Source organism: Chanodichthys erythropterus, chromosome 13 (genome assembly GCF_024489055.1).
Source record: "Chanodichthys erythropterus isolate Z2021 chromosome 13, ASM2448905v1, whole genome shotgun sequence".
In the NCBI taxonomy this organism is placed as follows: Eukaryota; Metazoa; Chordata; class Actinopteri; order Cypriniformes; family Xenocyprididae; genus Chanodichthys; species Chanodichthys erythropterus.
Genome location: NC_090233.1, coordinates 24,427,284 through 24,449,029, shown reverse-complemented (window position 1 = coordinate 24,449,029; position 21,746 = coordinate 24,427,284). Strand labels below are relative to the sequence as shown.

The following is a 21,746-nucleotide window of genomic DNA, read 5'->3' as shown; positions in this document are numbered from 1 at the left end:
CTCTGCCCAGCCTGAGGCAAGCTGTTTACATCACCATATGCAAGTCTGTGACAATTTATGCATTCAACTAAAAATAAGCTTAAAGTAATGCTGTCTCATATTTGTTCCCATGTACAAATTTCCTATCCAGACATGTAGCCAACTATAACAATTGGTAAAGGTAGATTTGACATCAAAATGGCAGGCTCAGGAACCAAGGATCACCTTATATGCAAAGGACTTATGGGTAACCTTGAACGGTTGATTAGGCAGAGTCTAGATATCCTATGTAATATGAAATGAATGCAACTCAATATACAATGCCAGAGCTTGACAAATGTAAACTGTATGTGTAAAGACAGAAAGAATATCGATGGGTCAATGACAAAAAAGGAGATGAAAAGTTCTTAGAAATGTCATCTTTACATTGCGTGTACATTAATCAAACGTTTATAGAGCATATTCAACAAAAATGCTGACTTAATGCCTATAAAAATCAAGAGGTGTAACCAAGTAAAAACAACCTTCAGTGTATGCAACGTCATTATTTATATAAAAAAAAATGTTTTTAGAAATAATGAATTGATTTCATTACTAAAGAAAAGTATCAATTCTGAGTTACTCGATTTGACCTGAACAAAAAGCAGGTCAAATGTGTGATATTGTTATGAAACTCCATGACCTTGAAACACAATCATCAGGATCTAAAGGGGTCATCTTTTAATCATCTTTTATTTTTATTTATTTATTTTTTTTATATCACATGACAGCAAAATGGCTTCCTGTTGTTTGGTAATACCACACTGACTTCTATTTGGGGGAGCAAAGTTTTCAAATATTAGTACTTTAAAACTGCATAACTGCTTATTTTTTTATTTTTATTTTTTTTTTAAATAGCAATAAAAGATAAATAGAAAACTAAGTTTTTCAGATTTAAAAAAATACTACTACTACTACTAATAATAATAATAAAAAAACAATCCCCTGATGGTTACACCACCTAGACATTTTTACTTAAACCCCTACAAAAATGACAAAATGAATTCTGAAATTGAAAACATGTGCATCAAAGAAAAGGTGTAATGAAATTTTAAATTATTACTGAATAATTTAATAGATATAGAAAAAAAAGCGTCAGTGACCCATATGCAAAGCCTAAGCAACAAATTAAGAAAAGAAAAAAATCTCAATACAAAAAGCAGACCCTGACAGATGTAAACACTATATGTACAGAAAGAAGGAAAGATTTCAGATGCTTATTTATCATTTGATTCCTAATAAAAGTAAAACAAAGCTGCAAAACACAAAGCGCACATACACAATAATGGCATTAAACCGAATGAAACTCAATGACTTCACGTTGTAAATTGCTCGTGAGATCAGTGCGCGAGGGAAATAACACATTCAAAACGTGAACCGCTATTTGGTTCAAGCAAAGCCTTATTCATAAGACTTCAGACAAATGCGGTGTAGGTTTCATTTGTCTTTTCCCCCTCTTTTCTTCATTTCAAAAAGATTGTGATCAAATTATTTCCCGCGAAATATAACAAGGATTCAGAAGCATTCAGGACATATTCATTATCGTAGGCTCATTCCTTATTGGAAAACATATCCTTACCGAATTCTATATTAGATTCGCCTCCATCGGAGAAAAACACTTGCCAAAGGTGACATAAAATGCAATTCCGTTACATCCAGTAAATGCCGTATGAAAGCTACAGAAGATTTTTTTTTCGCCGAGCTCGCGTAGATCGCTACCGACTGAAGGCGGACAAGAAATACGAACCTGTCCCAACAATAAATCTTCAGAGGAACGTTTTTAACGACTGCGGTGGCGAAAGCTGTCAGAAGCGGGGGATATTTTCAACGACAGATCAGACAGACTGATATCTGTTCAGCAATGAGTCATACATTCCTCACTCAGGTGAATAGAATCAGGTTTTTAGTCAAGGTAAGGTGAAGGCGATAGATATGAATCCCAAGTCGTGGAAGCTCCTATGACAGATCATTAACAATAGATTCCCAGCAGAAGTACCGCTCGCTTTCACAGCCAAAAACACCGCAGAACAACATTCCATGGATCTGAGCTCTTGGTAATCTCGTTTATCTCGAATAAGTGAGCGAATCCATTCGTTTTCGACGTATCTGGAAGGTTTTAAAAGTCCCCACACGAATTAAGCGCGTCCAGCGCCTCCGCTGCGCGAGGCTCTCCAGGCACATACGGGAGCGAGTGTTCCGTGAGCGCGCGCTGAAGTGCGCTTCAAGCGGCCACTCCGCTGGGTGTGTTAAAAAAAAAAAAAATGCACAGGACAAGACCAAAGCAATCGATGTATGAGAGGCGGAGTTTAATTCATACCAGCCTTTTTTTCTTTTCTTTTTTTAAAGATAAAAAAAAGCTCACTCTAGTAGACATTTATAAATGTCATATGGACTACATTTTCTCCTAAACCTTTCCATAGATGCCAAAGTATACAATTCCAGTGAGCTGTTCACAAACACAGGAATATTCAACCTTTACAGACCCAAAGACTGCAAATATAGAAAAGCTAGATTATTTTTGCCAATGAACTTGACAACTTGCCCTTGACTTTTTAAAATACCTTCCTCATTTTAACGCTTATCTTCAACATATATACTCAATCCTTGTTTTAGAATATCTATCTTAGTGTGGTTTCATTTGTTCATCCAATGGCTATTAAAAAAACAAACAAACCAACAACTTGCAGATGTTTTGAGCAAAAAATAAAAAACACTGTTAGAGAAAACATTCACTCAAATATACACAGAAATATTCACTCAAAAGCTCAGTTACTGAGGTGTCACCCTTGTGACAATTTCATTTTGTCACAACTAGATGAAATGTGCTCCGACAGTTTCTGAATCTGTGTTCGAAAGGGACGATGAGTCTAAATCTATTCTGCATGTGGGTCAATTCAGTGAGATCTAATTTGTTTAGCAATCAAATCAAATTAATTGTCAAAAATGTCAAAGACCAAGAGTATACAATTGGTATAAGAGTATACCAAGACCAAAAGACCAAGAGTATACAAAACACAATTTCTATAGAGAATCCTTTCTTAAATGTTTTCAGGAAGAAGAATTGCACATCTTGTGTTTTATTGAGGGCTTGACCTATAAACTGTGCAGACAATGTAATACAGCTTGACTGAATCAAAGCAATTTTCTCACTAAGGGATTTAAGCTGCGGCTGGCCTTAATAAGAACCAAATGAATGGCATCTTTTAAAACACTAAAACAGTGTTGCAAACTAACCAACCAATGTTCTTATTTTGATTTGACCATTGGCTAAATAGTGTAGCCTGCTCCATAAAGCATGCAATGTCTGCGGTGCTTCTAGGAAGTTTTTGCATGGAATGCAAAGCTTGTAATTATTTACCAGCTGATTGTGATTATAGGTCATCCCCTTTCCTACACACTTCCTATTAAAGCCATCAGACATTCAGAGAAAAACAGTACATGGAATGGAGACAACCCGCAGGCAGACTGAGAGATCATGAATTAGGTAATGTAACAATTGTCATACTATCTTTTATCCTTATTAGATTATTGCACTAATAAATTGAATCTTGTAAATGGCTACAGTATCATACAAATATAATTCATAAAAAAGTTAAATCTCAGTAACACCAATAATGCACGAATAATTTGCGAAACAAATAATCATTGTTCTAAACACTGAAATGTCATCTCTGAAGGGCCCTGCATAGAATATGTTCGTGATGATACAAAATTATGTCATGGCATTAACCATACTACTGAAACAAACAGTGTCGACAATAATAGATTTTCACTTTGCCAAGGGAACTCTTGGAAAATCTGTCTATAGATCCGTTTTTGCTACTAGGCACATCTGACGACAGACGAACGATTTTAACTTTCCCCTGGCTATAGCCATTATCATGGGTAGACAAGATCTACAGAATGAAGGACAAAACTGAAAATTCAATGTCATGTACAGCTTGAACGAATGACTCGACAGGGCAAGCTGGTTTGCAACAAAAAGCACCATCACATGTACATAAGTTCTGAGTGATATAAAGACAAAAACAGAGAGAAAGATGCAAGACCAAGCTAGGGAAAGCGAAGGAGAAAGAATGAGTGAAAAAAGGCAGAGCGAGAGAAAGACGCTCCAGTTGCCTCAGGTTGCCTTTCAGCTATCTTTCCCTGTAGATTCATCTGTCAGAGCTCAACCAAGAGAGAGACAGAGAGTGAAAGAGAGTGCAGGCCTCATTGGGCATCTCATCCTCAGGCTTAACAATCCAATATTGGTTGTTGCCGAAGATAATTATGCCCCTCTGATGATGGAACACCTTGGGCAAGTTACAGCAATTTGCATCACCAAACATGGCAGATCAGCATAAAGGGAGGAAGGTTTAAAGGGATAGTTCGCTGAAAAATGAAAATTCTATCATTATTTACTCACCCCCGTGTCATTCCAAACCATATGACTTTCCTTTGTCTGTGGAACACGAAAAGGAGAAATGTCATTGCTTTTTTGTGTATGAATTCATAGTGTCCACCACACGTGTTACAACAAAAAAGCACAAATATTCATTCCAAGTCTCTGAAAGACATACAATAGCTCTGTATAAAGAACAGACCACATTTTAAGTCATTATCTACTGATGTTCTTGGCCTGCAGGTGACTAGAACTCGAATCAGTCAGACTTGTGAAATTGATCAATTGGTTCATTAGATAGAACCAGCGCAAAAGAACGATTTGTTCTTGAATCAGACTGATTTGGTTCACAAGTTCAAATCCAGTTGCACATTAACAGCTCACTAGAGGGAGAGGATATCAGCGAATACACAAATAAGGCATCAGGAGATTTAGATATACTCAATGTGAACTACATTTATGGAGCTTTACTGGTGATTGTCATTGTATGGACAAGGAAGAGCAAAAAAAACAGCATATGATTTTGAAATAACATTAGGTTATGTAAATAATGCATATAAATTCTCTGTCCTTTTTTAACCTCCTACCACTTTCCCTAATTTTTACTCATGTAAATGGTAAAAATCTTTCTACGCTGACAGAAGAGGTCGACGTGGCCATTTCTGTACTCTCCCAAACACTTTTGCATCTACTTTACATGGTTTCTGTTTATGTCATTTAGAAGAGTTAAATGAGTGGAATGGATATGTGTGTTTACAAAGACTTATTGGAAATGTGTTGTTATGAAAGGACGTTCGCTTTAACTTGTGTGCATATAAATAAATATATAATAAATGCATGAGCATTATTTAAAATTGTGGCTATAAATCACTCAAATCAGCATCTGAAACTCCATGATAGAAGCCATTCCAGATATCTGTTCTACAAATACAGGAAGTGATTTATCAAAGCGCTTACACAAATTTTCTTTAATCATTGGTTAGTGTTTGACCACATGGCTGCAAAATTATGCCTTTTGAAGTCGCCCGGCCTGTTGGCTGAAGAATGCGCAAGATTATACCACACATTCCACCGATCGTGTTTCGTAATAAATGCGTCCTCGACAAGTACGGCATTTGGAAATGTAAACATTTCAGAACCGCAGTCTTTTAGAACTTTGCAAGAACTTTGAGAGCAAGCAACAACCACCAAGACGAGACGTTTCTGTGGTGGGGACAGACTTTCACAACAGAAGAACTCAGAAAAGCAGCCTAACATAGTTATCGTTCACATGAATATTTATAACTACTCATGAGCGATTTCTCATTTTCATCCTATTTTTCTGCACCATTACTGCAACCATTTAAAATGGATCAGAGAGAGAAACTAGGAGCGAAATAGAGAGTCTAGGGAGAGAAAAAAAAACAGTGGCATTATTTTTCCATAATAAAATTTCCCTGCCTTAACAAGATAAAAGTAAATTGCGCACTGACTCAGAAAGTGTGAAAGGCATTCTAGAATGAATTTTTCATGTGCATTGATAATTTAATATGTTGTGGCGCCAATTTATCAGATTTCCGTGTCGTTGCCACTCTTTTTTTTTTTTTCTGAGGAGAATAACAAGGATATGATCTCGCTTTCTGGGAGCTTTCAGAACAATGTCAGAAAAAAAAGGTGTTCACAATGATTGGATGGAAAAAAAACCCTCCTCAGAGAGACTTAATATAACTTGCTCTCATTTTCCTACTACTGAACGCACTAACAAGACGATGAGGCGGACTCAATTGAACAACATGTGTTCTAAATTCTTCACATTATTCATGCCGGCTGGAATGCTATCATTCCATATGGAGAACATCCAAATTGGATGCCCAGGTAAAATGCTCATGGGACTTGTGTGGTATGTAAATGTGGAACGAAATGCTAAAGATCCAGCATCGTCATCCCAGGTGCAGATAAATTATGACACACGTAAAGACAAAAGCATCACATTGTTCTTTCCGGAACGGCAACAGTTAAAGCAGTCTGGCTGAGCCTGCGGCAGAGGATGATAAAGTATTATTTATCATGAGGAACAGCTACTGGCCCAGAGAAGGGAGAGAGGGAGGCAGAGAGAGAGGTAGAGAGATTAAATATAAGGTTACCACAGCTAGGACCTAATCTATTCAGAGACAAATGCCGGGTCTCGGAAGCACATTTGTTGTGCGCCCCCGAGGTTTAACAGCCGGCATTATGGTTCCATTTCTCATCATTAGCAAGCCTACATCAATGTCCCCACTAAGGGGTCAGCTCTGGGAATAGATCCAAGGGCTGTGTCAGGCCAGGAAGAGAGAAAAAAGGGGGAGGGGTACTGAGAAATACCTCTCTCTTTGTGCGAGTGTGCGTGGGGTACGTGCAGTGTGCCATCTCTTATCGTACTACGAGAGATCCATATGGTTTTACATGCTTGTGTACATGAGTATTTGCATAAGCCACTTTGCATGCACGTTTGACACAAATGAGGAAAAGAGGCAGAGTGCAACAGAAAAAAAAAAAGAAACAGATAGAAGGATCGAATCAGTTTAAAAGACCGAGAGACAGAAACGGGTAAGACAAAAGACAGAAAGACAGGAAAATCAAGTGTGATGTATCTGGCTGCAGCACGTGTGTCCCCTCGCCTACCATATGCTGCTGCATTTCACGCTAGTAGAACTGAATGCGGACACAAGCATTTCAGGGGTTTTCTCATCTAGCAGCCCTGCCTTTCTCCACCGTGTTAGATATGTTAATCCGCTGGCATTCATCTGAACTACAGCGGCTCCGGAATAGTTCTCCAGACCCACGCGTCAGAGCTCCAACCCAGCCGCGGGCAGCAGATGCTCCTGCAGACTTACCCCAGCCGCAAACTGGGCGTTCAGGCTTCCCACTGAGAGCTTCCCTGCCTCCTCATAGTGCTCCAGAAGTGTATAATAAGGCCCCTTGAGGAAAACTAAGGGATGGGGGGGGGGGGGTAGAAGTGTAGAAGTGTGGAAGGTTTAAGAGCAGGAAAACAACGGCGTGGTCACACCGGAGGCTGCATTAGCACAGGACTGATTTCTGATGGGCGATTTGAGTCTTTTCAGCAAACAGTCAATACTGTTATTCAATTAGATATCAAAATCTATGACTTCATCACCACTGTTTTCTACTGCAAATAAAATATGAAAAAAAAAAAAAAAAAAAATCTACACGGATGGAGAACGAAAGATAGACAGTGGTAGAAATTATTTTTTTCTTAAATTTATTAATTAGGGCTGGGCATTTCCTAATTCCTTAACTTCGTAGCTTATGATTCACACACACACACTTATATATATACACACACACCATGTATGTCTTACTGAGAAGGAATATTTTAATATTTAAATAACATAATAACATTACATATATAATATTCCATCTATCCATCCTGTAATATATTAAAATATTTAATCTTTAGAAGTCATTATAACTTATTGTTCCAGTAACCACCAGTGTTGGGGGGAATGCATTACAAGTAACTTCAGTTATGTAATCAGATTACTTTTTCAAGTAACTAGTAAAGTAACACATTCATTTTTCAATTTACAACAAAATATCTAAGTTACTTTTTCAAATAAGTAACACAAGTTACTTTTTCAAAAATGACTTTAGATGAGATCTACAAATAAGAGTTAAAAAAAAAAAAATCTTCCTTCTCCTGCATCCTGTTCTTTTTTACTCCAGAATGGCAGCACAGCTGAAAGGTTTGTTTGCGCTGCGCCCTCTACTGTACAGGTGTAAATATGCATTTCCTTCAGCCTGAGGCTTATTCATTTCACTTTTGGTGTGAAGGGGCCTTAACATTTGCCAAAAATATAACTTTTTGTTGTTGTTGTTGTTGTTAAAAAACAAACAAGCAAGCCCAGCCCAGGTGAAAAAAAGTAACGCAAAAGTAATGTAATGCATTTTTTTTTCATAAAAAGTAATTAACACAACTAGTTACTTCTTAGGGAGTAACTAATTTTAGTTCAGTCAGTGAACGATTCATCAGACTAATTAAACAAAAAAATGTATAAGTCTTTTTGAATGAACATGAATCAGACTACACTGTGCTCTTTGAAAAATCAATATTAACCCAGCTTTAATTTTAATCACTATTACACAGCTGTTTCTAACTGTAACCTGTAATTCACTGTAGGGATAACAGTGCTCAAAAGGAATAATCATGTTGACCACTCAGGTTGTATTTCAAATATGTAACCTTACTAAAATTAAACAGACACTTAATTTTAACAAGTTAAAACAGGAAATCAAGATTTACAAGAAAGATGGAAAGGAAAAGTGAAGCTGAGGAAGAAAAAATCCTCCAGTGAATAACAAATCAACAGCAAGCAAATGAAATGAACTGAGTTAGGAATATCACATTACCATCATTAAATTAAATTTACGACAGTAGATTTCAAATCGAATTACCAAATACAAGCCAGCTGTTTACACGGCCCTGCTCTATGAACCATAGTTGTAGACTCGGAACACCAATCGACCTCGGAAACGTAACATAAACAAACCACAGGGTCAGCTAATCAAATTCAGGTGAACTGTAAATTCTCTTGACTAAAAAAAAAGAAAGAAAGAAAAAAAGTCTTGAGGAAAAATAAACACTTGTGTAACAAGCTTTCTTTGCAGTGGACTCAACTTTGCAGGCGGGCTGCATTATACTTCCCCAATTCAATCAGCGGTGAGCAGCAGTCATGCCAGGGATGTGAATCCCCTATTCAAGTTTCAATTTTTCATACAAACCATGCACAGCTTGTCCCTCGCATTCCCTTTGACGTTCGTCTGGAAGAATAGCCTCTTTATGCTTATTGCATTCAGAGGTGGTGGCAATAGCATGACGCTAATAACAATAAAGCAGCGGTTGACTCCAGCAGCCATGAAATTTGAGTCACTTTCTGTGCATTAACTGCAAAGTGGCAGATTAAATCACCCAGCGTATGATATACAGTCAACCGAGGCCATTACGGGAATGAAGCATGGGGCGGATGCCTCTCATCAAAATGGTGGTACATGAAAAGAAAGAAAGAAAAAAAAAAAAAAAAAAATCAAAAAAGGGAGGCAGTTATAGACATGACAAATACTGATGGAGGCAGTTAAGAGGCTTGCAGTAACAATGCTTTCAAGACACTTATGTGGAGGACTTGCTGAGCCACTCCTGAGTCAAGTATATGCCACTGGCCTGATATATATTTCACAGATGATGCCTGATCAGCAAAATTCTTACTGCAAAGATAAAGCTTGATGCATTAGTTAAGTGATAGTCAAACCCCAAAATATCGCAATACTATTTATGTCAAATCAGAAAGCCCAGTCAATATTGCATGCCTAAGAAATTCCCATTAGCAGATGCTAGTCATGCAGGCTAAGCGATCTTATACTCTGCTGCCAAAGAATACCTGCTTGCCACTGTCAGAAGGATCTGCGTTTTTATCTATTAGCACTTTACCTTGATGCTTTCAAAGACTTAGCATCTCAAAATGCATGTCTATTTTTTTCTCAAGGCCCATTAGACAAGGGAAAGTCTTTGACTGGGGCACTGAAGCTGATGAACGGTTAATGTAGGCTTAACAAGAATCAAGATGTTGGCTTAACGAGAATCAAAGCTATCCTAGAAGGAATAAAAGAGGATATCAAATGGGCAGAGAACTGTCAATTTTCCTGTTTCCACTCACAACACAGCAGACAGGGCCAGGAAGTTGTGTTGCAGTCCAATTTTATTGCAAAACATTATTTGTCTGTACTGGGATTTCTCAACATATAGGCTCATTGTTAAAACGTACCTGTGATGACATTTCTGGTAAATGATATGCTGTTGCTTTTTGCACTTTTTAATAAAACACTAGTAAGTGCAGTGCTGTAACAGGTGCACACCAAAGCAAGTTTACTACGTAGGAAAAGCCATACATATGGAGCTTGTTATGTGATGCAAATGTCAAAATGTATTAGTTTACAAATCATGCACTATGGTAAATGTTTTTGAGGTCATAACATTTTATTTTGCAAGCAACCCAACAAAATTAAGACTTTATTAATTGATAATCTGCCCCTGTAATCATAATTGCTGTGAAAGGGAATCTAAGTTGTTGGTGTTTTGCTGCCACTGCTGGTCATTTCTGCTGGAACCTCTAGTGAATTGTATTTGTTTGTATTGTATAGGTTTTTTTATGAGTTAGTAATCACTTGTTAACATTTTCTGCCCAATTTCACAACATTGTTACCATGGCGACGGTAAAAACAAAAATCCTAAAATGACTAAAAAACATGACTAAACATCCTCATTCCCATTCATTTCCATCGTAACATTATCACAACTGGTGCTGACTGAGCCTAAATTTTATTGAATCTGGAATATTCCTTTAAAACTGCACTGTTGAGAGTGCTTTTCAGTTGAGACGCTTTGTTGCTATTATATGGAATATCCGCGGCACTGTTACTTGTAACTAATTTCGCAGATAATTTGTTTCAGACTACAATGGTCGACAGTATAGAGTACTTGCTATGTATGTTCGGAGACCAGTAATATTAATTTCTCATCTATTTTGTTCCGTTCTCTGCTTGTTGATGTCGTTGTACAGCAAGAATGTTGTGACAGTTGGAGAGTGTTGTATTTGTCCCGCCTCTCCTGTACTCTGATTGGACGGCTGGCTGAAAAATGACAGTGGTGAGCGCAGCGTTTTTCTCAAAGTTGAACATTCTTCAAGTCGAGGCGACCAGTAAAAAATGCTGAGTGCTTAGCATTTGAACTTGAAAAGGACGTTCAGTGCCTCGTTACACTCCTGGTGTTTAAAAAACTTGGTGCTTCCATTGAAAACAATTGGAAAAGTACGCTAGCCACTGAAAAAAACAAAAAAACAAAAAAAAAAAACACTTTGGTGAACACATGGCCTAAATTGTGTATGCTACAACAACAGTGAGACATGTTGCAATGGCAAAACCATCTGACGCTGGTTAGCATAGCCCTGTTAGCCCCTACAAATCTCTCATTCTTTCTCCATAGCTATACATTCAGCTGACACAGAGCAACAATTTAAAAAAAAAATGAAACGGACAACATAGACACACCTGATAAAAATTGAAGAGAAAATTACTAGTGATAATCTTGAACACAGAAGACTGTCCAAAGCGTGGAATTCTCTTTCCTCCTGAACTTTTCATTCTCTGGTCTGTTAGGTCACATCAAAAGGTTTTAATGCATTTTAATGAACACACTCATTAATCTGCTATGCTTTTGTGCAGCTAATATGGATTAGCCTCTTTTTTTAGCATTGCCAGAAAAGACTCCCTCAGTCACTCCCATGGCCATGTTTTCCTTCCTCCTCCATCTGGATACAAGCCTGACATGACTTTTACCCCTCTTTTTCTTGTGGGACCAACCCTTAAAGACCCCAGACACTCATCTGAAGGGGGGGTGCCCTTGCCAACCTCCTCCTCAAATCCATAGGGATGGGGGGATGAGCAAGGAGACGGGAATATAAAGAGGACAGAGGGCAAGAGGGCCTTTTCTCTAATTAGTGCTACAGAGCCCTAGAGACAAGGGTTGAAACAGTCTACACTGAGTTCATATTGGTCCTTTGTTTCTTTGTTCCATAATGTATTACCCAGAGCTCCGAATGCACAGACAAGTATGCCTGCCACTAGTGTTTTATTAATATGTGCAGAGACTACATATACACACACACGCACTGAATATAAAAGCAAAGAGAAAAACATACATACTAAAAGACATCTGCCCACAAATACATACATATATAGATGCAAACACAAAACCTATGGCCAATTTCTGTATGTACTAGGGTTGTGCGGCTTTCAGTATTCAATTGAGAATGATATTCCAATTCAATACCTGAATTTAAAATGAGGTAGCAAACAGGATGCAGAATTGCAATTAAAATTTGAATAAGAGGAAGCAGAATTAAAATGAATTGCAATTCAGTCAGACAAACAGATTACAGATAGAATGCTAGAAAGATAGATAGACAGACAAGACAGATAGATTTTACATAACCTTTGTATGTATGTACATGAAATATCACAACTGCACCCCATTACACTCATTCTAACTAAAAATATCTAATTTATCCATGGTATGAGACATTAAACAAAATGTAATTGTTTTTTTTTTCTTTTTTTTCTTACCACTCTGTATGACCCCATTCACTCACTGTCAGCAGCCTTGGGAGAGTCCCATATGCCTAGCTGTCCAGCAAATACACTTTACAGGTTCTTTAAACTTAATAACACACTAAAATCCAAAACCTAAGTGCAGCCATGCTGGGAGGCATTAAGCCTGTCTGATACGGATTCGAAAAAGGAAGAAAAAACAGCAGTTGACATCTGACTTTGCTTGAGGGGATTGGAAACTTTATTGGTCATATGCGAAACCACAGCAGTGATAAAAGAGCTTTTTCCCTCTCATGTATGATGCTTTATGCATTCATGAACATTTGCATTGAAGGTGAAGAAGAAAGCAGACACATTTGATCATGTTTCCCGTACAGTTTTTGACTGAAAAAAGAGAAGAAAAAAACCCCAATGGCCTTCAGGAAATATCAGACTGTTTTCACAGTTCCTTAGATACCTAATATTCACCTTGGAAATGTCATGATGTTCCTTGATGGTCATGGGACAACCATCTGCATGGTCAGGCCCACAGGGGGTATCATGCACCTTTTTTTTTTCTAAGACATGACCAAAGTGGAAAATCAAAAACTTTTAAACTACCAAATTAATTCCTTATATATAAATGTGAGTTAGACAGGATAGTCTAGTGGAAGAGTTTTTATTTTGACGTTCACATACAAATCTTTTAATAAACCAAGCAAACATGCAACAGATCTTGACAGACTTTTTTTTTCTCTATACAATGAAAATTCTTATTTTGAGCAAAATGACTTGCAGAAGGTCCAACCAAATGTGAGTGGGTGATTTCTTCCATAGTGTTAGTGTAAAAAAAGTGTAGATATTGTGGCCTTTGGTGTGCAGAAACATAAGATTTACTCAAACTAATAGCCAAGTAAACAAAGCTTTGCAACATCTGTGAAACTCCAGAGGAAACCTATCTTAGGTTTTCTCTTAGTGTTTACACAGTAATAAATCTTGAAGTTATCATAATGCAGAGAAAATGGCCAAAGCAGCAGAAAAATGTACCACTACCACAAGCTACCAAAACCTAGGAAATATCTATTCCTTTGCAGCCTGAGCATAAAGACAAACAAGCATTAACCCTGCTGTTTTAAAAAAGCATTAGTGTTTTATTTAACATCTTAAACCTTTAATTGGAGGCTAAGTTATTTCCTCCTTGAGGAACACGGAAACAGCACACCCTCTGCTCTATAGCTTTCCATATCGAGCGAGGCTCGGAGGAGCTCCCCATCTGTGATTCTAACCAATTGAGCTCAAGAGGGTGCAGACCCCGTCCCGGCAGCCCTTGACTATGGCCTCTTAAACTGGGCAGGGAGGCTAATAGGCCTGGAAAGGCCCTGTCAACCCTTTCCCCCCTGGGGTCACATATGGAAATGACTAAGGCTATTTTTAAGCCACAGTAGGAATAAAGGCATAAATTTTGTGCTCTACCTAATAAGAGAGGCCCTCTTCACCTTTAGGGTATGTCTGAAAAATGTTATGGTGTCCATTTCGCACTTATTACCCCATCCACTCCCTCTTTCTCTGTCTGGAAGCCTGTAACATCCCACTAAACAGGAAGTAGAAAGCAGTCATGTAATTGCTTTTTGAACAGCTTCAAGTCTGGGTTCCCTGGTGGTCTGATTTCTCATCTTTCCTCTTGCTCCCTCAAAACAGATGTGTGAGCAGGCTAAAATTTAGATGATACATCACATTAAATTTATGCATTTAGCTGACACTTTTATCCAAAGCGACGTACAAAAGGAAGAACAAAAGCAAAAGCAGTTCATCATAGCCTTAGCCTTTAAAAATGACAAATAAACATCATAAAAGTAGACCATATGACTACTTACGAGACACAAGTACCAATGATGCCTGGTACAAACAACATTAGAACATTAGATTTATTATACATAGTCTCTTTCTATTTCAAATACACTACTGAAATAGTGTCTCGTATTGTATAATAAATCTTTTATAATACATTATGGTAGTTTAGGGCCAAAGGCCCGTTCACACCAAGAATGACAACTATAAAGATAACCATAACGATATCTATATTAGCGTCCACACCAACAAACAATAATGCTCTGTTTATTCTAAGGAGGATCGTTGTCCGCCGCTTTAAATGCTCGAGCTCTTTAAAGCCGGATGGATTCTGATTGGCTCTCAATGTTTTATATCATTCATCAACTGGAACAAGTAGTTCTGAAAGGGATTCCAACGATATTGTTAGCTGTTATTGTTAGCTGTTTCAACAGACCGTCCATACCAGCATGATGAATACGATCCTCAACCGGATGGAACTGAAATAAATACTTTGATTGTTGCGATTCTATCAGACTTATGATAGCAACCTGATTGTAACAAAGCACTGTTCGCCAGAGGAGAACTGGCCCCCCGACTAAGCCTGGTTTCTCCCAAGGTTTTTTTTTTTTCCTCCATTTTAACACCTATTTGCCACTTGTTTGCCACCTGATGTCACCTGATGGAGTTTGGGTTCCTTGCCGCTGTTGCCTTTGGCTTGCTTAGTTGGGGACACTTGACATTTGGTATTCAATAGTATTCTTGACAATTATTCAACAGTGCTTTGATCTGCCTGCATTGACACTATTTAAGAGCTGCTGTGCAGCCAAATTATGTACCAGTTATCAATGTAAAGCTGCTCTGATACAATCTGCATTGTAAAAAGCGCTATATGCGCTGTGTGGATTCTGCTTTTCTTTTATATTTAGAACGATTTTTAGAACTCTCTCTCTCTCTCTCTCTCTCTCTATATATATATATATATATATATATATATATATATTATATATATTATATATATTATATATATATATATATATATATATATATATATATATATATATATATATATATATATATATATATATATATATATATATATATATATATATATATATATATACACACACACACACACAAAGACAGAGTATCTCTAAAACCATGAAACTCTCAATAACATACAGAGCCACAAAGCCTGTGCAAAGTGTAAGCTTGCTAAATCCAAAGGCTGCATGTGTAAATCTAATCTCATTCGCTTGGAGAGCACAGTGGCCTAGTCCTCAGTCTGAGCACTTTATGGCTCCATATGCCATTTCACTTCCCATTTATTCAGTTGGAGCTGCAGTACTCTCCAGAGGAAGTCACAACCCTGCAGGCCGAGTCTCTACCTTTCATCTGATTTATACCATAACTCTGCCCAAACACACACACAATTCCCAAGGACGAGAAGTGCATCATCATGAGAGAAAGGCCGAGGAAGAGAAAGAGACTGTCCAAGTTTACGGAGGTAAATCAATAGTGGAGAGGACAGGAGAAGGTTGAGTCTAAACGAAACAGCAGTTTTGGAGTGAATCAAGCAGCCCAAGACCCTGACGGTATTGTCTCCTAAAGCTGTAGTGTGTCAGTTTAATGTGTAGGGACAACTAAATGTCAGTCAGTTGTAAGTGAATTTCCCCCAAAAGTCTAAACATGGCACTTTAAACATTGCTCTGTTTGTTTGAGCAGTCAGATAGTAACATACAGTAGGCTCAACCAATGACATGAGTTTGGGATGGGGCCATCTGTTTGTAAACAACAAATGTGTTAGCAATTCAGTTTGGTGCACAGAAATTACACACTACAACTTATAAGTGGGAATCTTCTATGCGTACTCCTAACAATACAGTTGATGATTGATGGAAGGATGGATGGATGGATGGATGGGTGGGTAGGTAGGTAGGCAGATGGATTGATGGAAAAAACATTAATTACCCAGAAAAATCGAATAACTCTCTTTCTCTTAAAACAGGAACACAGAAATTAAAACACTCAAGTATCTCGACATACCCTATCCTGACACACTGATGGATGGCCAGGATGCAGAACCTCTCCCAGTAAGACCATTAGTGGAGTGAAATGATGTCCAAAGCACCAGTGCGTGACTGGGCCAGCCAGTGGAGTGCCTTTATAAATGAGTCTCTGCTGAGAGCGCTGGCTGGACAGCTCAGAGGAAGAGGAGAGGAATACTCACTTTGGCTCTACACAGCTACTAGGAATTGCCAAACACACAGTGAGGAGTGTGATGCATCAAATTAGTTCTTTCCAAGCTAACAAACCCGTCAAGTTATATTTAGAATTTTCCCCCCTATTTTAGGCCTTAAAGACTAAACAAATGACAGTTTTACAGATGCAGCAATAAACTTGATCTAGTTTTTGCTATAAACTAAAACTATGTTATATCATGCCAGCAAGTACAAACCGACACTAAGCATAATTCTATCCTCCATGAGATCCATGTTAGTCTTTATGCTACTTAGAATCTAGATACTTTGATTTGGCCCTGGATGTAGACGTGGGGTTTCCCTGCAGGGGTTGGAAGTGACACGGCCTTTTGGAAAGCTCCACTGGGGCGCTTTGACAAATGGACTGTCTGACGAGCACTGCGTTCAGGGAGCAGGACCCTGTGCTCACGCCTCGTTTACCTGCCGCTACGCTCACTCGCTCATCCTGGTTCTTAGACACACGCACGCACACACACTTTCTCTAGCAGCGACCCAGTTGTTGAAGATGTGAAAGTCAGGGAAGTCAGTGTGTACTGCAATAGATCAAAATGTGGCAACAGTGACTTTGTCGCCCTGCATTATAGTTTGTTTTGGCACAGTGTTGTGTCCAGACTTTTGACTGGAATGGTCAATCCGGTATATAAATTGAATTCCCTGATTGGCTATAATATAATTTTTCATGTTTATCCACCGACCATGACCCCTTCAGGCACATTTGACGCATTTTATTTTTTATTACTTATCTTCAGTTGAACTTTATCTATGTTGCTGTTCTCGTCTTCATTTGCTGTTGTTTTTATGTATTTTATGTGTTTTTGTGAGCCAACCTGGAAGATTCCTCGACAAAAAGCTAGAAGTAAAAATCATAAGAGGTTGGATCATTGGGCCTACTTAACGAAAGCTGACCAATTTAAGGTACCTAAAAAAACTCACCTGAATAAACACGAAAGGTGGCCTACATTTGCACCTCACAAGCACCCGCTCCTCGTTATTTCACTGTCGAGATTTATACCTTTACATCTTTTCAATCCAATCACGGTCTCGTTTCGACGGGACTCCTCAACCACGCTGCCACAAACGTTGACAACTGCAACAGTCATCTCGACAGATCCGTAGGTGTGTAAACAACCTCGCTGCGCATGTGTGTTTGGGATTGTGACAAATTCCCAAACATGTCTCTGGCGACTTCCCGCTGCTTTGGTGTCAGCCAGACACGTCAGACACAGACGCAAGGCCCCGTGGGACGGGCGCGGAACAAGATGTCGCCTGTCAAGCGGGGAACATTTGAAAATAAATAACATCAGTGATGATTTGGGTTTACTTGTCACCGACGAGCTGGTGTTTTTGAGGAGTGATGCCGCCGCTGATCCTCTGGGAGAAGCAATCGCTCTTTTCCAGACCGGCATCTCCAAACAGATGTGCCTGATTTCCATTGCAGATCTCACTGCATAAATCCACATGAGGATTTCAATATTGGTCTTAACAAGCAGATGACAGCAAGCAAGGGGGTGATCATTCATAATTGGAGATTGGAGGCGGGAAAAAAATGGGGGGTGGGGGGACGATGCTACTGGATTAAGTAGCTCTGAATATAACAGGAATACTAAATCTAGTTAAGAGCTTAGTTGATGCACAATGGCATGTTTTTCACCAGGTCTGTTGATGGACCTCATGAATATTAATAAGCAATTCCCCAGGAAACAAAAGGTTTGTGATTTTGTATGCAAGCTTATTGAGAGCTAATTGTTCTTGGTTTACCAACAGTTAGAGCTTAAATTGTGGCACAGTAAAGAGGTTTTAGATAATGACTACTACAGTGGATTACCAATTAGAAAGCAGCTGGGGCTTAAAAAAAAAGATTGAACTAATTAATCAAGTTCCTAGCCTGCCGGGCAATATTTTTGTACACAACCATTGCTAGGATGTTATCGTGTTTACGCAATGCTTTTTCAACTCATAACATTTCCAGGTTTAAGAGCCAGAGCTTGGAAACAATATAATATTCTGAAAAACACACAAAGACCCACAACCAAGGATGTAATAAGTATAAGCGTGTTCAGTATTTCTCATATTTCATGTTGCAGATCCCATAAATGTACACTTAAAGACGATATGAAATCAAAATTGACCCTATTTTCTTAAAAAACAAAAAACAAAAACATTTACATTTTTCCATTTCACAGATAATTTATCTTAAAAGTTTTAATTTAACTTTTATATTAAGAATTATAAATATATACATTTAAATATTAACTATTACTGTCAGAGCCTAACATGATTCATTGTTTAATGGTCCAATCAAATCTCAGACAAAATGAAGTCCATCAGGTCCATTGAAATACATCCAATTGGATGAGTTCCTGTCACTTAACTGGTATAGAAATGCTAACACCAGTGGTTCAATAGAGTGGTGGAACTATGACATCACTTTGTAGGCCAATCGGCAGTTAGCATCTCGCTGGTTCCCTCGACAAAACCCCAAGAGGATTTTCCCATAGGCTTTTGGATTATCGCAAAAAATAAGCTCCGTGATCAACAAAAGTTTATGATACACGATTTGTCAATCAAGATAATTTTCACAGATGAACATAACTTGTAAAAGACTTTTGAAGCCTAAATGCAGTCACTTGAAGCAAAAAGCTAAGTGCAATAATAAGCATCACTTGACTGTGCAGACTGAGCTGTTCGGCGTGATGGCGTTTATTCTCCCCAACAGCCTCTGCAGTTTGATTTAGCCACTTGTTAGCAACCGTCTTTTTCAAGACATTTAACGGTTTAAAAAATCATGAGTAGGTTAATACCGATTTATTTTATTTTTTAGAATAAAATGTAAAAGTATCTTGAGACTGTGTTAAACACGGACCTTACTGAAGCCATTTAAATCAAAAACCCTTCAAAAAACCCATTGATTTCGGCACGATGGAACCGAAAGTGCTAAAATGCTAACTTTCTTCAGGGCTTTGGCCTACAAAAATGCATCATAGTTACACCGCTCTATTCACAGGGAACACATGGACTGATAGAAAGCATAATCCGAATGCACCGCAAGTTGCTTTGGATAAAAGTTTCCACCAAATGTAGAAATGTAAATTCTGTTTTATCTTCCACATTAGACTGGATTCTCTTAGAGTAATTCATGAACATTATATAACTGTATACCTGTGTGTCTGACTAAGACTGCAATATTTCAGAGTGCAGAGGTGAAACACAAGGTCTGCTTGTAACAATAGCAATCATCTCCAGGACCTTAAGGAGAACCAGCTGCTGAGAGCAGTCGATTAGAGGTTAGGAGCCGGAGAAATGCACTTGAGTAATACACATGAATCTCCCTGCCTCGGCCCTATCCAGAGATTACATATCATAAAGCTCTTCTGGCAGCAATGCAAAGCCAACCTGCTCCAAGTATGCAGCAGAGATTTGACTTCCTCTGGGAGACTCCATAAGTCATCAACACAATGGCTGCTTCTTGGAAGTGGAAACACACCTTGTAGAAGGAATAATGGAGAACATGGAGAGGGTGGGGATTCTGAAGGAGTGCTGGAGTGTTTTAGATCTGTGGTCAAGGCCAAGGCGTGGCAAAATGATTATTTGACTGTGCTTCCTGTCTCTGCAGAGGATACAGGATTATATGGTCTCATGAAGGAACTGAAGAAGGAGAAAAGGTAGAAGATAAAGGATAAAGGATATCGTCTTTTTCATTAAAAGTTAATCTCTTTAAACCATCAACAGCAGAGCTCCACCAATATTTGTTTAACTTCCACTATCAACACATGAACTTGGACTCTAGGATACAACGTTTGTATACTCAACAAGACATCCTTTAAAGCTTCATATCTAAACCGTGATTAACCTGACCAATCAGCACAGTTTAAAGACTTCTAACCTCAAACAGTTTCTTCTATAAAAAAGTTAATCATGTTACTTTTACACCATGGTACACTGTCAGAAAAAAATGTGTAAAAATTGTACCTTTATAGGTACAACAGCTTGTCACTTGGGACAGTACTCTTAAAAGGACATCTCTGTACCTTTTTACCCCTAAGGCCCTGTTTATGATTTGGCATTTTAATCCTGCTCTTTTGTCCACTTTAAACCACTTCTGTCCTGATATCTTCAAGGGGAGGGTCTATGGTTAAGTAAATATATGTTTTTTTTCCCATATCTTTTGATCTAATGGACAAAATAAGCTTGTGCAATTTACATATGAACAAGACCAGAGACAAAACAATACAGAGAGCAGAAGCTTTTGTTCTGACAGCCGCAAGACCACTGACCGCGGTTAGTGTGAGTTAGAAATCAAGAATAGTGAGAGAACATTGTGCTTGGTATGTTTTTTGTCTTCAAACCAAACTTAAGGTTGTCAGCCAACAAAGTTTAAATCTCGTCTGGTAGCACGCTTTCCATAATGTTTACACATTAGGTCAGTAGGCGGAGAGTAGTCGGTCTTTTGTGGTTGTTCGAACACATTCGACCACATGAGCGTTTACTCATTCGAGTGCGTTTTTGATCTCTGGAAGTGGCTGAAAGTGGACAATCTCAAAACGTTTTAGACCCAGTTTACACCTGTATTAAGATTGATCGATCAAAACACATCATAATATGCACCTAAAAGGTGCATATTAGTACCTTAGAGTACTACTATGAACCTTTTAGGGGTAAAAAGGTAGATATAAATATTTTATAACATTATAAATGTCTTTACTGTGTTTAGCAGTGTGTTATATTTATACACATATGACAGAGAGACAGACAGACAGATGATCGATAGATCGATAGATAGAGTGTTATACTGTGAAACACAAAGATGAATAAAAAAAGTCAGAACAAAGTTTTTGGATTGTGAACTGTCTGTACCTTCAGGGTTTAAGCAGAAGCGAAGGCTGTTTAGATCAAAGTGAAACATGGTTAAATGGGCCCTTAAAGAAGGGCCAGGACAAAACGAGATCAGATCATTTTTGATTAGTCTCTTAGGTCTTGGGGTTTGAGCCTGGTTCAGAATAATGATTTTTAGCTTTGGGTTAATGAAGCTCATTCACTGCTACCTTTGTGACAGCTTAGCACAGCCTTAATAAAATAATCATCCCTTTCACCTAATTAAACCAAAATAATCTCACCCACCCGCTGACCCTGACAACCCCCTAACC

The 21,746-nt window shown here is 38.3% G+C and overlaps 1 protein-coding gene across 17 annotated transcripts in view; it reads right to left on the bottom strand.

The window, feature by feature from the left end:
* The window catches only part of fbrsl1 (fibrosin-like 1), a 330,862-nt gene that overhangs the window by 62,039 nt on the left and 247,077 nt on the right, over positions 1-21,746 (bottom strand). For 13 of the 17 annotated variants that reach the window (XM_067405643.1, XM_067405645.1, XM_067405647.1 and 10 more), the window contains one exon: positions 4,424-4,459. The exons of the other annotated variants lie outside the window; for them this stretch is intronic. In XM_067405643.1, the coding sequence (XP_067261744.1) occupies positions 4,424-4,459 (36 nt within the window). The remainder of the gene's footprint in view (positions 1-4,423; positions 4,460-21,746) is intronic. 17 annotated transcript variants of the gene reach the window in all.